General features: G+C 46.7%; 1 protein-coding gene across 1 annotated transcript; it reads right to left on the reverse strand.

Moving 5' to 3' along the window:
- Positions 1 to 121: 121 nt before the first annotated feature.
- BTBD18 (BTB domain containing 18) lies at positions 122 to 8,414 on the reverse strand. Its single transcript, XM_003275327.2, has 3 exons — positions 8,157 to 8,414; positions 7,683 to 7,854; positions 122 to 2,753 (listed from the first exon to the last, which is right to left on the reverse strand). The coding sequence occupies exons 2-3, from the start codon at positions 7,804 to 7,806 to the stop codon at positions 736 to 738; spliced, it is 2,142 nt and encodes a 713-aa protein (XP_003275375.2). The 5' UTR covers positions 7,807 to 7,854; positions 8,157 to 8,414; the 3' UTR covers positions 122 to 735.
- Between the last annotated feature and the right edge of the window lie 8,184 nt (positions 8,415 to 16,598).

Here is a 16,598-nt window from a genome sequence, read left to right on the forward strand (position 1 = left end):
AAGTGATATGCCTGCCTTGACCTCCCAAAGTGCTGGCGTTACAGGCATGATGAGCCACCGCACCTGGCCTGACCTGGAACTTTTAGGGTCTCTGGTAAAACATGAGAAATATTTGTAAAAATTATGGGAGCAAAGTAAATAATTTATTTTTTAAAAAAGCAACTGTATCTTTTTCAACTTACTTTTTGGAAGTAATGATGGAAGTACATCTTCTTGGCCCCTGCAGAGGTTTTAGCTAGACTTCCTAATACTGGCAGTGAATAAGCCCCACTTTAGGTGCTGGACAGCATCCATCACTCCCACCCACTTAGTATTCCACCCAACACTGCTTCACACCTTCCTCTGGAACATTTTCTTAAACAATACCCCACCACAGAGGGTGTTCTTTCTCAGCTTTTCCTAAATTACCAGAGACTGGATACCTTATGACCTGAGAGACCTGGCCTTGGCTGTTACCTATGACCCACTAGAATTGGGGAGCACACAGTTTGTTTCAGTTGTCACTAACTGGAAAATAGATTACAAAGATGGTACAAGTTCATAATTTTCTATCTATGGTACCCTTGGCTTCTGCCTGGCTTCTGAGGCTTAGGGAAGGGAGGAAGGGACCTACAAAGAGCCAGAGTACACCTGCCTCTTGTGCCTAGGGCACGTGCCAGCTTCTCTGCCAGTAAGCCTTTTGTTAGCTAACACTTCCCATCCTCCCAGGGCCCCTAACCTGCCCTCCCCCCTCCACTATGTTAGTATATCTACCTCTGTTTCTGACTCTGAAGAAGGGTCAGGCCACACGGAAGGAACACTAGTGGGTACCAGCCTCCCCTCTGCTGTCCAGTCCACCACATCAATCTCTTCCTCTTCAGAGCTGGCAGGAATTGAGCCTAGTAGTTCAGAGTGACCAGATACCTCCTTGCCTGCCTTGGGAGAAGGGTATAATAACTCATCTGTAGTCAAGGAGACTTCCAGCCCAGTCTCCACCCAGTTTGAGCAGGGAGATGAGAGGTCCCCATAAGACCTCTGGGGAGTATCAAGGGAGCTGACATGGAGAAGTTTGTCTTCCTGACCATCCAGTGGCTGGGAGCTGGTAATTTCAAGGTCTGGTGTCCAACGGCCTCCTACTGAAAGCACTTCTCCACTCACCTCAGAGGGCATGACAAGGGGGCTAAGGAGCTCAGTTGGCTCTCTGTTCTCACCAGCAGGTTCCTTTTCCAATTCTGTGAGCTCCCTGGGCCAGAGTTCCATGTCTGGTAGACACCATTCTTCCCCTTCAATCCAGTTCTTTCCTGCTTCTGTCAGATGGTAGGTAGAGGTTCTGCAGCCCTCAGCCCCTGGACTCTCCAGAGACCCTATAGGTGGTTCAATGTCTGAGCCACAGAGCATGAAGTCCAGGATCTCCTCCAGCTCACTGGTGGCAGCAGCACTTGTGATTCGGTACTCCTCAGCCTCACAGGGCTGCTCCAGCAGAGCTGTGTCAAATGCATAGGGTTCTCTGCAGTCAATAGCCAACATAGGTTCCTTCTCTACCAGTTCTGGACTGGACCCAAACTCTGACTTCACCACTAAGTGGTCTGGGGAGTGGCTAGCGGAGACCAAAATGTCTTGTAGCCTAGTGCACACGGGGGAGTCCTGACACAGTTCTATTCTCGTAGATGACATTTCCTGCTCATTAGCGGAGAATGGCTGAGTTCCTGAAGGCTCTTGGAAGTCTCCTCCGGGATCCGGGATCTGGGGGCTATCTTGAGAGTTTTTGAGGGGAGTCTCTTGTACCACTTCCCAGCAAGTCCCATTGACAATCTTCCTAAGTTTAACTCTCCCAACCTGCCCCTCCTCTGCAGAGTCTGAGTTAGGTGTCCTGAGGTCAGGGCTCCGCTTCTTGCTCCCACCTGTCTTTCCCAGACCAGATGGGCTTGGGGTGCTCTGTAGAGGACTAGCTCTTCCTGTTTTTGGCTTGTCCTCTGGTGCTTCTTTATTTACACTCCTCTGCCGCCAAAGACGCCGGCCAGGGATTGCAGGCACTGAGCTAGATCCACTTAAAATGCTGGAAGGCTTTGATGTACATATATCAGGAGATGGCTTTGAGCGACTGAGCCTGATCTTTCTGGGCAACAGGTGTTTGTCCACAGAGGGGTACAAGCTGGGTGGGGAGAGCACTGTAGGATCAAGGGCAGTGTCATTCTTGTTCTCTCTAGGCTCTTGACTATGGCTTGATGGTGAAGAGCTTTTTTCTTGTGGAGTTGGGCAGGCTCTGGCCTTCCTCTTGAGCAGAAGAGTGCCAGACAAATTGTCTGCATTCTGTGGGTTGTTCTCCTGGGGCCCCTCTTCCTTCCCCAAGGACTTCAGTCTTATTGCCCCAAGAGGACAAGGGGTTTGAGTAGCAGGCAGTGGGGTGTGAGAGTGGTGGCTGGGTGTCACCACTCTGGCAGAGATTGGTGCAGCACTTGTTGGTTGTAAACACTCTCGGTTCAGTCTTCGGCCCTGTGGGGCCTTCACCAACTTTCCACCCTCAAGCTGAAGGGATTCCAGCTCAGACACACGGAGCTGACGGGCAGCAGATAGCACATCCTGGGCTTCTTCTTGAGATACTTCCATTTCTGAGGTATACAAGAAGTCCACCAGCTTCCTAAGTGTGCTGATCTTCAGGCCACCCAGCTCCAGCACCACCTTCCGACCCTGAGCTGGCCTCTCCTGCTCCAGGCGCTCTGTGAAGAAGGGGCTGCAAGCCGACAGGATGCAGCAGTGAGCTGGAACTGCCTCACCTGAAGGGAAACCCAAATACTTTTGTTATCTCAGGTAGACTGGCATGTTCATGGGGTAAGCATAGACATTACTACCCCAATGTACTGCCCCTTCTTTTATTTTCCTTTCATGGGACTTCAAGTAAAAGAAAAAAATTATTCTGCCTGCCCGGAACCTTCTGCCATTACCTTTTGCCTAGCTTTTTTTTTTTTTTTTTTTTGAGACAGTCTCGCTCAGTTGCCCAGGCTGGAGTGCAGTGGTGCAATCTCAGCTCACTGTAACCTCCACCTCCCGGATTCAAGCAATTCTCCTGTCTGAGTCTCCAGAGTAGCTGGGATTACAGGTGCACGCTGCCACACCCGGCTAATTTTTGTATTTTTAGTAGAGACAGGGTTTCACCTTGTTGATCAGGCCAGTCTCCTGACCTCAGGTGATCCACCCGCCTCGGCCTCCCGGAGTGCTGAGATTACAGGCGTGAGCCACTGTGTCCAGCCCGCTAACTTGTTTCTTTACTCTCAAAATCTACCTTTATCATCACTTCCTTCAGAAAGCCTCCTAGGGCTGAGTGCAGTGCCACATGCTTGAAATCCCAACTGCTAGGTAGGCTGAGGCAGGAGGATTGCTTGAGTCCAAGACTTTGAGACTAGCCTGGGCAACACAGTTATACCTTGTCTCAAAAAAAAAAAAAAAAAAAAAAGCCTTCCTCCACCCCACCACAAGTCTGAGTTAGGTGTTCCTGGGCAGAGGTACTCTGTAGCCATCATGGCACTTAGCTATCTGTATTGTAATTATCCATCTCCTTCACTAGGCTGTAACTCTGTGAGGAAAGGGACCACATCTGTCTTTCTCACTGAGATATATTCAGTGCCTGACACAAAATAGAGGATCAACATTCTTGCTGAATTTAATTTGACTCACACAAGAGTTCAAAAACTTTTATAGAAGCAACTTGTGGTCTAACCAGAAAGAGCTATGGAGGCGGACGATCTGCTGTGCTCTAGCCACTGCCTACCAGGCAGTGGTCTGTTTTGAGCCACCTCATTTAATGGGTACTTCCCAGGCAATCTCACTCCGTTTCTTCCATGGCTTTAATTACAAAAGGCTTGATGATGATTCCCAGATCCATACCTCTGCCTAGATCTCTTTCCTGAGGGAGTAAACATACCACAGCTGGCATGTCTACATATATGCCTCACAAGCACCTTCAATGCAGCTTTTCCAGAAAATGAACTTATTCCCCACCCCAAAAAACCTCTCTGATTTTCTATTTCAAAGTAAGGCATCATATTCATCCAGTTGCCTGAGCTTGAAAACCAGAAGTCATTTTTAATTTTCCCTCCTTTACCCATCACATCTAATTAAGTATCACGGTTTTTTGTTTTTGTTTTTTTTTTTTTTTTTTGAGGCGGAGTCTCGCTCTGTGGCCCAGGATGGAGTGCAATGGTGCGATCTTGGCTCACTGCAACCTCCGCCTCCTGGGTTCAAGCGATTCTCCTGCCTCAGCCTCCCATGTGCCTGCCACCGCACCTGGCTAATTTTTGTATTTTCAGTAGAAACAGGGTTTCCCCATGTTGGCCAGGCTGGTCTTGAACTCCTGACCTCAGGTGATCCACCCGCCTCGGCCTCCAAAAGTGCTGGGATTACAGGCGTGAGCCACCATGCCCAGCCAGGGTTGTTTTGTTTTTTTAAGACAGGGTCTTGCTCTGCCAACCAGGCTGGAGCACAGTGACACAATCATAGCTCACTGCAACCTCAACCTCCCAGGCTCCAGTGATTATCTTACCTCAGCCTCTTGAGTAGCTGGGACTACAGGCATATACCACCTCAGCCAGCTAATTGTTTGTATTTTTAATAGAAACAGGGTTTTACCATATTGCCTAGGCTAGTCTCAAACTCCTGGGCTAAAGCAATCTGTCTGCCTTGGCCTCCCAAAGTGCTGGGATTGCAACTGTGCCTGGCTATTTTTATTTTTTAGAGACAAGGTCTCAGTACATTGCCTAGGCTGGTCTTGAACTCCTTGCCTCAAGTGATCCTCCTTCCTTGGCCTCCCAAAGTGCTGAGATTATAGGCATGAGCAACTGTGCCCAGCCTCTAATTAAACATCAGGTTTTTTTAAAGCTAATATTGTTGAGTCATTATGTGCCATCAGGCATTATTCTAAGTGTTTTACTAATATTAATTTATTTAATCTTCACTGTAACCCTGTAAAGTAGCTACTGTTATTATAAATGAGTAAACTGAGGCATAGTTAAGTAACATGCTTACAACTGCAAAGTAGCAGGGACAAGAGTTGAATTCGAGGCCGGGCACAGTGGCTCACACCTGTAATCCTAGCACTTTGGGAGACTGAGGCGGGAGGATCACTTGAGCACAGGAGTTTGAGACTAAGCTGGGCAAAACAGTGAGATCTCGTCTCTAAAAAAAAAAAAAAAAAAAAAAGAAAAAAGAAAAGATTTTGAGCCAGAAAGTCTGGCTACAGAGTCTATGCCCTTAACCACTTCCCCAACTTTTGTAAACTCTCTTTAATAGCTCCTATTTTTATCTTGTCAATGCCTTAATTCAGGCCATCATCCCCTCTCTCCTGGATTATGAAACAGCTGCCTATCTAGGCTCAGTAACCAATAATGGCTGAATGTTGTTTCTGAACAACAGGCTGAATGTTGTTTCTAAAGCAGGTATCAGATTATAACCTCCTGCATAAAACTGTTCAGTATGTTTCCCAGTGTCCTGAAATACCTACTTCCTTTGCATGACACTTCAGACCTCACATGTTTACTAATTTCTCTTCTCCTCTCTGGTCAATACACCTTTTACAGTCTGCTCTAATAATAACGAACAAACCCGTGGTCACATCTCTGAACCTGTATACATGCTGCTGTCTGCCAGGAAAAATCTTTCCCTGCTTCCTCCCACTTGTTTGTCTTTCAGATCTCACCTAAGGGGTTATTCCAAGAAAAGTTTCCTAACCCTTGTCTCCCAGTCTCCTCAAGTCTGGGAAGGATGTTCCTTTTTTATCCTCTTAAGTCTGCCTATACTTACCCAATTATATTTTTAATATATTGTACAGTTACTTGAATGCACTGGATTTTTGAATGTCTTCCCCTTATAAGATTTCCTTAAGAAGAGGAACTTTTGTATGACCACTCTAGCAGTGTTTAGCATACAACAGGCAACTGATACTTTTTTTCTTTATTTGGAATTAAATAGTCAATCTCAACTCTGCACTTACTAAGAGAAGCAGCAGGCAAATCACTTAACTGTAGTCCTCAACTCATTCATACGTAGAATTGGAACCATGTAGCTAAGGCTCCTCTTACAAGACTGTTAGAATCAAATGAGACATGGCCGGGTGCTGTGGCTCACACCTGTAATCCCAGCACTTTGAGAGGCCGAGGCAGGTGGATCATTTGAGGTCAGGAGTTCAAGACCAGCCTGGCCAACATGGTGAAACCCGGTCTCTACTAAAAAATACAAAAATTAGCCGGGTATGGTGGCACATCCCTGTAATTCCAGCTACTCAGGAGATTGAGGCAGGAGAATCGCTTGAACCCAGAAGAAGGTGGAGACTGCAGTGAGCTGAGACCACGCAACTGCACTCCAGCCTGGGCGACAGCGCAAGAGTCTCAAAAAAAAAAAAAAAAAATCAAATGAGACACTATACTATATATACTCCACAAACTGTAGAGTGGTATACAGTATTGGTTATCATAATTCTTTTTTATAAATGAAGAAATTGAGCCACAGAGAGATGAAGTTACCTGCCCATTTCTTGGGCCTTGTACATTATAAATCAGGATCTACTTAGTAACTCTGACTCCTAATCTTGGGCCTTGTACATTATATATCAGGGTCTACTTTATGCTGAATTAACATTTCCAGTGTGAAGTGAAGGGGTGGAAATAATCTATACATTTTTAGTTCTAGCAACAAACAACAAAAGTCATCAATTTGAAGATTAAAGAAATTAAGCAGGCCGGGCGACGTGGCTCACGCCTGTAATCCCAGCACTTTGGGAGGCTGAGGCAGGCGAATCATGAGGTCAGGAGTTCGAGACCAGCCTGGCCAACATAGTGAAACCCCATCTCTACTAAAAATACAAAAAATTAGCTGGGTGTGGTGGCACACACCTGTAGTCCCAGCTACTCGGGAGGCTGAGGCGGCAGAATTGCTTGAATACGGGAGGTGGAGGTTGCAGTGAGCCGAGACTGTGCCACTGCACTCCAGCCTGGGTGACAGAGTGAGACTCTGTCTCAAAAAGAAACAAACAAAAAAAAAAAAAAAGAAAAGAAAATGGGAAAAGGGTCGGACGGGGTGGCTCATGCCTATAATCCCAGCACTTTGGCAAGCCGAGGCGGGTGGATCACTTGAGGCCAGGAGTTTGAGACCAGCCTGGCCATCATGGCAAAACCTCATCTCTACTAAAAATACAAAAATTAGCTGGGCGTAGTGGCGCATGCCTGTAATCTCAGCTACTTGAGAAGGCTAAGGCATGAGAATCACATGAACCCAGGAGGTGGAGGTTGCAGGGAGCTGTGATTCTGCCACCACACTCCTGCCTGGGCAAGAGAGTGAGACTCTCAAAAAAAGGAAAACATAATAGTATCATCTAACACATATTGTGATTAGTATATTAAAAGCACTATTCTAAGTGCTTACCCACATTAACTCTTAATCTTCACAACCTTCCCATTGGAATATTATCCATGTTACATAGAATGTATCTGCTTATAAAACTACAATTAGATTCATTATTTAAGAGGAAGCAAAGTCACAATTTCACTCTTGAAAACAATAGTAATTGTCCTAGAAACAAACAGCCCTTTACCAAATAGTTTACAGTGGTCATAGGCAATAACATTTTGCTGATTTTGTCCTTTACCCTCTGGCCCTGAACTCATTTTATCTTATTCTATGGTGAGTTTTCAGTTGAATTCCCACCACTCTCTTACCTTCTGCCTGCAGAAGGACATCACAGAACACATCACTCTGCTGCTGGTGATGAAGCTGCAGAAAAGCTAACCTGAGGAACCGGGGGTTCCTGTATAGGATTTTGGGACTGGCAGGAGAGCACATGTTGGCAAGAGTCTTAACAAACCTTCTAGGTTTTCACAGATCAGACTCCTGTAGGTGAGATAATACATTTCAGAGGCATGGTTATATCTAATTTGTTTTTTGTCTTTGAAATGGCAGGGGAATTTTGAAAGTGAGAGATAATAGTATGAGCTGAGGAAACATCAGCCCAGAAATTGTGCCAAGGATATCTCAAGAAAGAAAATTATCATAGTGGTTACATGTGGGAACTCAGATATAAGCCTAGGTTTGGGTCTTGGCTCTATTTATTAGCCTGGCTGTATAATCTCACACAGCTGACCTAACTTCTGAGTCTCACTTTCCTATCCATGAAATGGAATAATAGTACTTACCTTGTAGGGTTGTTTTAAAGATTAAATGAGTCAGTGAAGGTAAAGTTGCTTAGCACAGTGAGTGCCTGGCACAAAATAACTACCATGCCCCAAATGGTAACTATTATTATCCTTCAACCTTCCTCATTTCCATTACCACTGAGACTCAACTGCTACAATGCTGACTACTTATATTCTTTCTGAGCACCACATCCCAGCTCCATAGGTATAATCTTCAATTTAACACTTTTAAGGAAACATTACTGGGTATAGAATTATCTAGTAAATCGTATGCGCCTTCTTTTCTCTGAGCTCACTGTATCACACTAACCAGCAGAGGGTGCACAATAAAGAAGAGAAGCCTCTGACTCTGCGGGAAGGTCTCTCACAGAACCAAGGACATTGCCACCCTTGGCTGGGTGTACTTGACCAAAGCGAGCCTGACTGACCCTGGTGGTAGGCAAAGAATTTGGCCTTTACGTTTGTATAGTTAATTACCAGGCTAACAATGGAGCAAGAAGAGTTAAGCATTTTACCCCTCCCAAAACAAACTGAGTATTCTGACTTCAGGCTTATGTACAGCTTTTTAGCTCCGAAACCCCCCCACTCACTGCACAGCTGTGTTCCTTTCCTGGAATGCAGTTTTCTATCAGCACTGAGGGTCCGAACAGTTCACGTCAAAACTATCAGGAAAGAAGAGTGAAAAGGTAAATTAAGAGAAGGCAGGCTTGGCCGGGCGAGGTGGCTCACGCCTGTAATCGCAGCATTTTGGGAGGCCGAGGCAGGTGGATCACCTGAGGTTAGGAGTTTGAGACCAACCTGGCCAACATGGTGACTCCCCGTCTCTACAAAAATACGAAAATTAGCCGGGCGTGGTGGCAGGCGCCTGTAATCCCAGCTACTCGGGAGGCTGAGGTGGGAGAATCGCTTGAACCTGGGAGGCAGAGGTTGCAGATAGAGCCACTGCACTCCAGCCTGGGCGACAGAGCGAGACTCCGTCTCAAAACAAAAACAAAAACAAAAAATTCCCATCCCAGTAAGAGAGATGTGGATGGAGGATGGCAGCTGTTGCAAGGGCCCTGGGGAAGCTTCTCAATCCACAAGCGCCTGGCCTTGCCCCCAGACCCAACCTGAAATAGCTTGTTGGTAGACTTTGCTCCTGTTGCCTTCTCTGTGCCTGTCCTCTGTCCAGCCTGCCTTGCTTCCTCTCAATGTCCAGCGTTGAGTCGGGAGGCTGAGCAAAGAAGCACAGGTGGGCCAAGGGCTGAGTGCTTCACCTCTCTGTCCAGAAGCAAGGGAATCGGTGTTGGCGGAGAAAGCAGGGCTTCAGGGAGAGCCCTGCAAAGCGGGGTGCCCCGCACGCTTGGGTGCCCTGGCCCAACTCCTTTGAAGAAAGACTTCTAGGCGCAAGGGTTTCTGGGAATGGAGCGTGGGGATCCGGCAGGCCCAAATTCAGGACTTCCCGTCACGGCCACCTCCGTCAGCACAGACTTTGCAGGCAGCCCCTGGCGCCCTTGTATCCCTGTGGGCCTCAGCACCCACATGCACTGGGTGGTAGTGATAGCGAGGGTTGTGAGGCCACGCGGCCAGCGCCACACACCTCGTGCCACCGTCCTAGAGCGCTGCGCGTCGCAGAGCCCTACGCCCCTCCTCCTCCCGAGCCCTCGGGCCTACGTCCACTGGCATACGTCATCCCCATTGGCCGAAGGCTCCCAGAAGAACCAATCAGAGCAGGAGGAGCGCTTTGGGCGGGAGGCTAAGTCTCGAGGGACTTGAGGGCTGAGGGAAGATGGCTGGGCTGCAAGAGGCAGGGGATGGGCCCGCCAGGGAGGAATTCTTGTGAAACTTGTGAAAGCCGTCGTCTCCCAGGAATTCTTGTGAAACTTGTGAAAGCCGTCGTCTCCCTCAGCACTCCATGAAAACACACCGAAAAAGAGGGTAGGGATGCTGTAGTAGAGCAGGCGCCAAGGCGGTTAAGGGTCATGTCCGTCTTCCCCTTGAAGAGGCAGTAGATGCCCTTGGCTCTGCCTGGAGCGCTTCAGGCTTCGTGGAGGAAGTCTCTGGATGGGTCTGGTAACACCAGGTCCCCCATATCGCTAATTTAGAAATCTCCTAAGTCCGGAGATGTTCTGGAATAAGGTCCTTGGGCAGTTTCTGAATTCAGTTAATTCACTGATTCCACTCCAGCCCCAAATCTTGGAGAACTAATGACCCAGGGGTTTTGCAGAAATTCCCCCCTCCCCGCCCCCACGAACTGTCTCCATTATCCTCACAGAGACGATTTAAAAAAAAATGTTAATTAGGCCGGGCGCGGTGCTTCACGCCTGTAATCCCAGGACATTGGGAGGCTGAGGGGGGCGGATCACAAGGTCAGGAGTTAGAGACCAGCCTGGCCAACATGGTGAAACCCCGTCTCTACAAAAATACAAAAAATTAGCTGGGCCTGGTGGCGCGTGCCTTTTATCCCAGCTACTCGGGAGGCTGAGGCAGGAGACTCGTTTGAACCCGGGAGGCAGAGGTTGCAGTGAGCCGAGATGACGCCACTGCACTCCAGCCTGGGTGACAGAGCAAGACTCAGTCTAAGAAAAAAAAAAAAAAGGTAATTAATGTTGCCCAGGATGTGACGCGATCCCAGCTCACTGCAGCCTCGACCTCTGGAGCTCCAGCAATCCTTCCACCTCAGCCTCCCAAGTAGCTGGGGCTATAGGCGAGTGCCACCATGCCTGGCTGATTTAATTGTTTTTCTTTTATTTATTTTATTTTATTTTTTTGGAAACAGAGTTCCGCTCTTTTTGTCGATACTGGAGTGCAAGGCGTGATCTTGGCTCACTGCAACCTCCACCTCCAGGTTCAAGCAATTCTCCTGCCTCAGCCTCCTGAGTAGCTGGGATTACAGGCATGCGCCACCATGCCCAGCTAAGTTTTGTATTTTTAGTAGAGACAGGGTTGCACCATGTTGGCCAGGCTGGTCTCGAACCCCTGACCTCAGGTGATCCACCCACCTCGGCCTCCCAAAGTGCTGAGATTACAGGCATGAGCTACCGCACTTGGACTGATTTTCTTTTTCTTCTTCTTCTCTTTCTTTTTCCCCTTCCCTCTCTCTCTCCCTTCCTTCCTCCTTTCTTTCTCTTGTTCTCTTCTCTTTCTTTTCTTTCTTTTTTTTTTTTTTTTTGAGACGGAGTCTTGCTCTGTTGCCCAGGCTGGAGTGCAGTGGCGCAGTCTCGGCTCACTGCAAGCTCCGCCACCCAGGTTCACACCATTCTCCTGCCTCAGCCTCTCCAAGTAGCTGGGACTACAGGCGCCCGCCACCACGCCCGGCTAATTTTTTGTATTTTTAGTAGAAACGGGGTTTCACTGTGGTCTTGATCTCCTGACCTCGTGATCCGCCCGCCTCGGCCTCCCAAAGTGCTGAGATTACAAGCGTGAGCCACCGCGCCCGGCCTCTCTTTCTTTTCTTTTCCCTTCCCTCCTTCCCTCCCTTCCTCCTTCACTCCCTTCCTCCCTTCCTTCTTTCTCTTGTTTGCTTTCTTTTCTTTTCCCTCCCTCCCTTCCCCTTCCTTCCCCCTGCCTCCCTCCCTCCGTCCCTCCCTCCCTTCCTTCCTTCTTTCTTTCTCTTGTTTGCTTTCTTTCCTTTTTTCTTTTCCCTCCCTCCCCTCCCCTCCTCTGCCCCCTCCCTCCCTCCCTTCCTTCCTTCCTTCTTTTTTTCTTTCTTTTGTGTGTTCTTCCTTTCATTCATTCTTTCTTTCATTCTTTCGCTGTTTTTTTCTTTTTTTTCTTTTTTAAAATAGAGACAGGGTTGGCCGGGCGCGGTGGCTCATGCCTGTAATCCCAGCACTTTGGGAGGCCGAGGCGGGTGGATCACGAGGTCAGGGGTTTGAGACCAGCCTGGCCAACATGATGAAACCCTGTCTCAACTAAAAATAAAAAAATTAGCTGGGCATGGTGGCACACATTGGGGTGGCTACTGGGGCGGCTGAGCCAGGAGAATGGCTTGAACCCAGGAGGCAGAGGTTGGAATGAGCCGAGATCATGCCACTGCACTCCAGCCTGGGTGACAGAGCAAGACACCGTCTCAAAAAAAAAAAAAAAAAAAATAGAGACAGGGTCTCCCTACGTTGCCTGGGCTGGTCTCAAACTCCTGGGCTCACTCGATCCTCCCACCTTGGCCTCCCAAAGTGCTGGCATTACAGGCGTGAGCCACCGAGCCCAGACCAGAGACAATTTATTTAGCCTAGTTCCTGACTGGAATCAGCTGTTTTCAGGGATGATACTAAAAATTAAATTATCTCAAGATTTTTTTTTTTTTTTTTGAGACAGAGTTTCCCTCTGTTGCCCAGGCTGGAGTGCAGTGGCACCATCTTGGCTCACTGCAACTTCCGCCTCCTGGGTTCAAGTGATTCTCCAGCCTCAGCCTCCCAAGTAGCTGGGATTACAGGCACTCATCACCATGCCCAGCTAATTTTTATATTTTTAGTAGAGATAGTGTTTCACCATGTTGGCCAGGCTGGTCTCAAACTCCTGACATCAGGTGATCCGTCCACCTCGGCTTCCCAAAGTGCTGGGATTACAGGTGTGAGCTACCGTGCCTGGCCTAATTATCTCAAGATTAAATATTTACAGAGAATGCCAATCCATGGTATAATTCTGGACAGCAGTTCTTTCCCCTGTGTATGTTAGGACCTGGGCCGTGGCTTCAGTCATTGCCCCTCAGTAGATGCTCCGTGATGTCCAGCTCTGGGTGAGAATGGCTGAATCCAAAGCCGCTGGTGACAAACTGGGGTGAATTGAAATGAACCAGCTCCCACTGAGGCCAACTGGAGGTAGAAAGGAAGAAAAATGCCTAAGACAAGGGGAACGTGCAAAGGGACAAAACATAGAGGGGTGAGGGTACAGTGTGCCCAAATGTCTTTATTGATATCTAACACCTTTTCAAAAAGGATTTGAGGTTGTTGGTTGAAATGGTGGTGTGGGGAGTGCATTTCCAAGTCAGGTACTATTTCCCCGAGGCGGAGGCCTCTGATGTTGAGATGGAGAAATAAACAAAGAACAGAAAACATTTTTGGTTGCCGTTGTCTTACTTTGAAGAAGAAGCAATTAGTGAAAGACATGAAACTTAGCAGAAGGAGGACAGATTTTAGATGTTGTCAGTAGCAGCAACAACAGCACCACACACACACACACACACACACACGTAAACAAGCAAGGAAAACAAAAGAGAAGGCAGAACAACCCTTGTTTATGGCATCTGTTACTATAGAATCAGGACTTGATTGGGCAGGTAGAGTGCCAGTATAGATGATTCTGTGGAGGTGTAAGGAGATTATAAATGTATGTCTTCTCATTAATATATTGCCATGATGATTAAATTAATTTTCAAGAAGTGGAGAGGACTTCTTATTTTTTTGATCTAACATCATTTTAGTTAAATCTTGTGTTCGTAGAATTTCTTAAGGCGGTCAAGGTGGCTCAGGCTGGTGATCCCAGCACTTTGGGAGGCTGAGGCAGGCAGATCACTTGAGGTCAGGAGTTTGAAACCAGCCTGGCCAACATGGCGAAACCCTGTCTCTACTAAAAATACAAAAATTAGCCAGACATATGGCTGGGCTCGATGGCTTATGCCTGTAATCCCAGCACTTTGGGAGGCCGAGGCGGGTGGATCACCAGGTCAGGAGATCGAGACCATCCTGGCTAACACGGTGAAACCCCGTCCTCTACTAAAAATACAAAAACATTAGCCGGGCATGGTGGCGGGTGCCTGTAGTCCCAGCTACTCGGGAGGCTGAGGCAGGAGAATGGCGTGAACCCGGGAGTTGGAGCTTGCAGTGAGCCGAGATCGCACCACTGCACTCCAGCCTGGGCGACAGAGCGAGACTCCGTCTCAAAAAAAAAAAATTAGCCAGACATGGTGGTGGGCACCTATAATCCCAGCTACTTAGGAGGCTGAGGCAGGAGAATTGGCATGAGCCCAGTAGGCGGAGGTTGCAGTGAGCTGATGTTACACCACTGCACTCCAGCCTAGGTAACAGAGCAAAAAAAAAAAGAAAGATAAAAAGAACTTCTAAAGGGATTTATAAATGGCCATCCTATCCAGGGCTTCAAAAATGACAAACTTCGATTGTAATGTGTAACCACCAGAGGGTAGAAAGGAGTAAAAATATTTTGTTTTTCTTTGTATGGATAATCAGTGGGGTTTTTGGAGTTGAATTTTTAAAATTTCTTCTTGGCATTTATAGTTTTAGCCTATTTTATTTTATTATTTATTTTTGAGACAGAGTCTCACTCTGTCACCCAGGCTGGAGTGCAGGCACAATCTTGGCTCACTGAAACCTCCACCTCCTGGGTTCAAGCAATTCTCCTGTCTCAGCCTCCCGAGTAGCTGGGACTACAGGTGCATGACACCACACCTGGCTAATTTTTGTTTTTTTAGTAGAGATGAGGTTTCAGCATGTTGGTCAGGCTGGTCGGGAACTCCTGACCTCTGGTGATCCACCTGCCTTGACCTCCCAAAGTGCTGGGATTAGAGGTGTGAGCCACTGCACCCAACCTTATTTTATTTTTGAGACAGGGTCTCACTTTGTCACCTAGGCTGGAGTGCAGTGGCACAAACACAGCTCACTGCAGCCTTGAACTCCTGGGCTTAAGCAATCCTCCTACCTCAGCCTCCCAAATTAGCTGGGACCACAGGTATGTACCACCATGCCCCGCTAATTGTTTTTTTAAAGTTTTTTTTGTAGAGATAAGGGTCTTGCAGTGTTTCCCAGGCTGGTCTTGAACTCCTGGGCTTAAACAATCCTCCTGCCTTGGCCTCCAAAATGCAGGGATTACAGGCATTAGCCACTGTACCTGGCTGTTTTAGTCTGTTTTAGAACTAGAATCATCACAGCACAACACTCTGCCCTATATAATAATTTTAATATTTCTTTTTTAAACACACTTTTTTTCCCTCTGTCGGCTTTTTCCTAATCTTTCACCATTTTATGGTATCTTGTTTTTCTGGTTTTGTATGTGGTAATGATTGTAGATGGGGACATTAAACTTTGAGGTTGTAAAACTGAGCACAGAGTGTAATATTCCATGCATCAAAACAAAAGAAAAAAAGAAAGAAAAAAAAACATAAAACAATCACGTATGTCTAAAACGCATCTTCTGTCTATTGACTTCTCTCCATTTTTACTGCTGCCCTAATCCAAGTCCCTATCACTGCAGCTTGACCAGTACAATGGCCTTTATTTATTTATTTATTTTTTACACTTTTCCCCATTTATTCTATTTTATTTTATTTATTTTTTCTTTTTTTTATTATTATACTTTAGGTTTTAGGGTACATGTGCACAATATGCAGGTTTGTTACATATGTATCCATGTGCCATGTTGATTTCCTGCACCCATTAACTCGTCATTTAGCATTAGGTATATCTCCTAATGCTGTCCCTCCCCCCTCCCCCCACCCCACAACAGTCCCCGGAGTCTGATGTTCCCCTTCCTGTGTCCATGAGTTCTCATTGTTCAATTCCCACCTATGAGTGAGAACATGCAGTGTTTGGTTTTTTGTCCTTGCGATAGTTTACTGAGAATGATGTTTTCCAGTTTCATCCATGTCCCTACAAAGGATATGAACTCATCATTTTTTATGGCTGCGTAGTATTCCATGGTGTATATGTGCCACGTTTTCTTAATCCAGTCTATTGTTGTTGGACATTTGGGTTGGTTCCAAGTCTTTGCTATTGTGAATAGTGCCGCAATAAACATACGTGTGCATGTGTCTTTATAGCAGCATGATTTATAGTCCTTTGGGTATATACCCAGTAATAGGATGGCTGGGTCAAATGGTATTTCTAGTTCTAGATCCCTGAGGAATCGCCACACCGACTACCACAATGGTTGAACTAGTTTACAGTCCCACCAACAGTGTAAAAGTGTTCCTATTTCTCCACATCCTCTCCAGCACCTGTTGTTTCCTGACTTTTGAATGATGGCCATTCTAACTGGTTGAGATGGTATCTCATTGTGGTTTTGATTTGCATTTCTCTGATGGCCAGTGATGATGAGCATTTTTGCATGTGTTTTTTGGCTGCATAAATGTCTTCTTTTGAGAAGTGTCTGTTCATGTCCTTCGCCCACTTTTTGATGGGGTTGTTTGTTTTTTTCTTGTAAATTTGTTTGAGTTCATTGTAGATTCTGGATATCAGCCTTTTGTCAGATGAGTAGGTTTAAAAAATTTTCTCCCATTCTGTAGGTTGCCTGTTCACTCTGATGGTGGTTTCTTTTGCTGTGCAGAAGCTCTTTAGTTTAATTAGATCCCATTTGTCAATTTTGGCTTTTGTTGCCATTGCTTTTGGTATTTTAGACATGAAGTCCTTGCCCATGCCTATGTCCTGAATGGTATTGCCTAGGTTTTCTTGTAGGATTTTAATGGTTTTAGGTCTAACATTTAAGTCTTTAATCCATCTTGAATTAATTTTT

The sequence above is a fragment of the Nomascus leucogenys genome, chromosome 4, assembly GCF_006542625.1.
Source record: "Nomascus leucogenys isolate Asia chromosome 4, Asia_NLE_v1, whole genome shotgun sequence".
In the NCBI taxonomy this organism is placed as follows: Eukaryota; Metazoa; Chordata; class Mammalia; order Primates; family Hylobatidae; genus Nomascus; species Nomascus leucogenys.

Bases quoted from the DNA above. Each gene is read 5' to 3' on its own strand.
- BTBD18 (XM_003275327.2), bottom strand. From the start codon at position 7,806: ATGTGCTCTCCTGCCAGTCCCAAAATCCTATACAGGAACCCCCGGTTC. The intron at 2,754-7,682 runs GTAAGAGAGTGG...GTTTCCCTTCAG, and splicing joins TGTCCTTCTGCAGGCAGAAG to GTGAGGCAGTTCCAGCTCAC.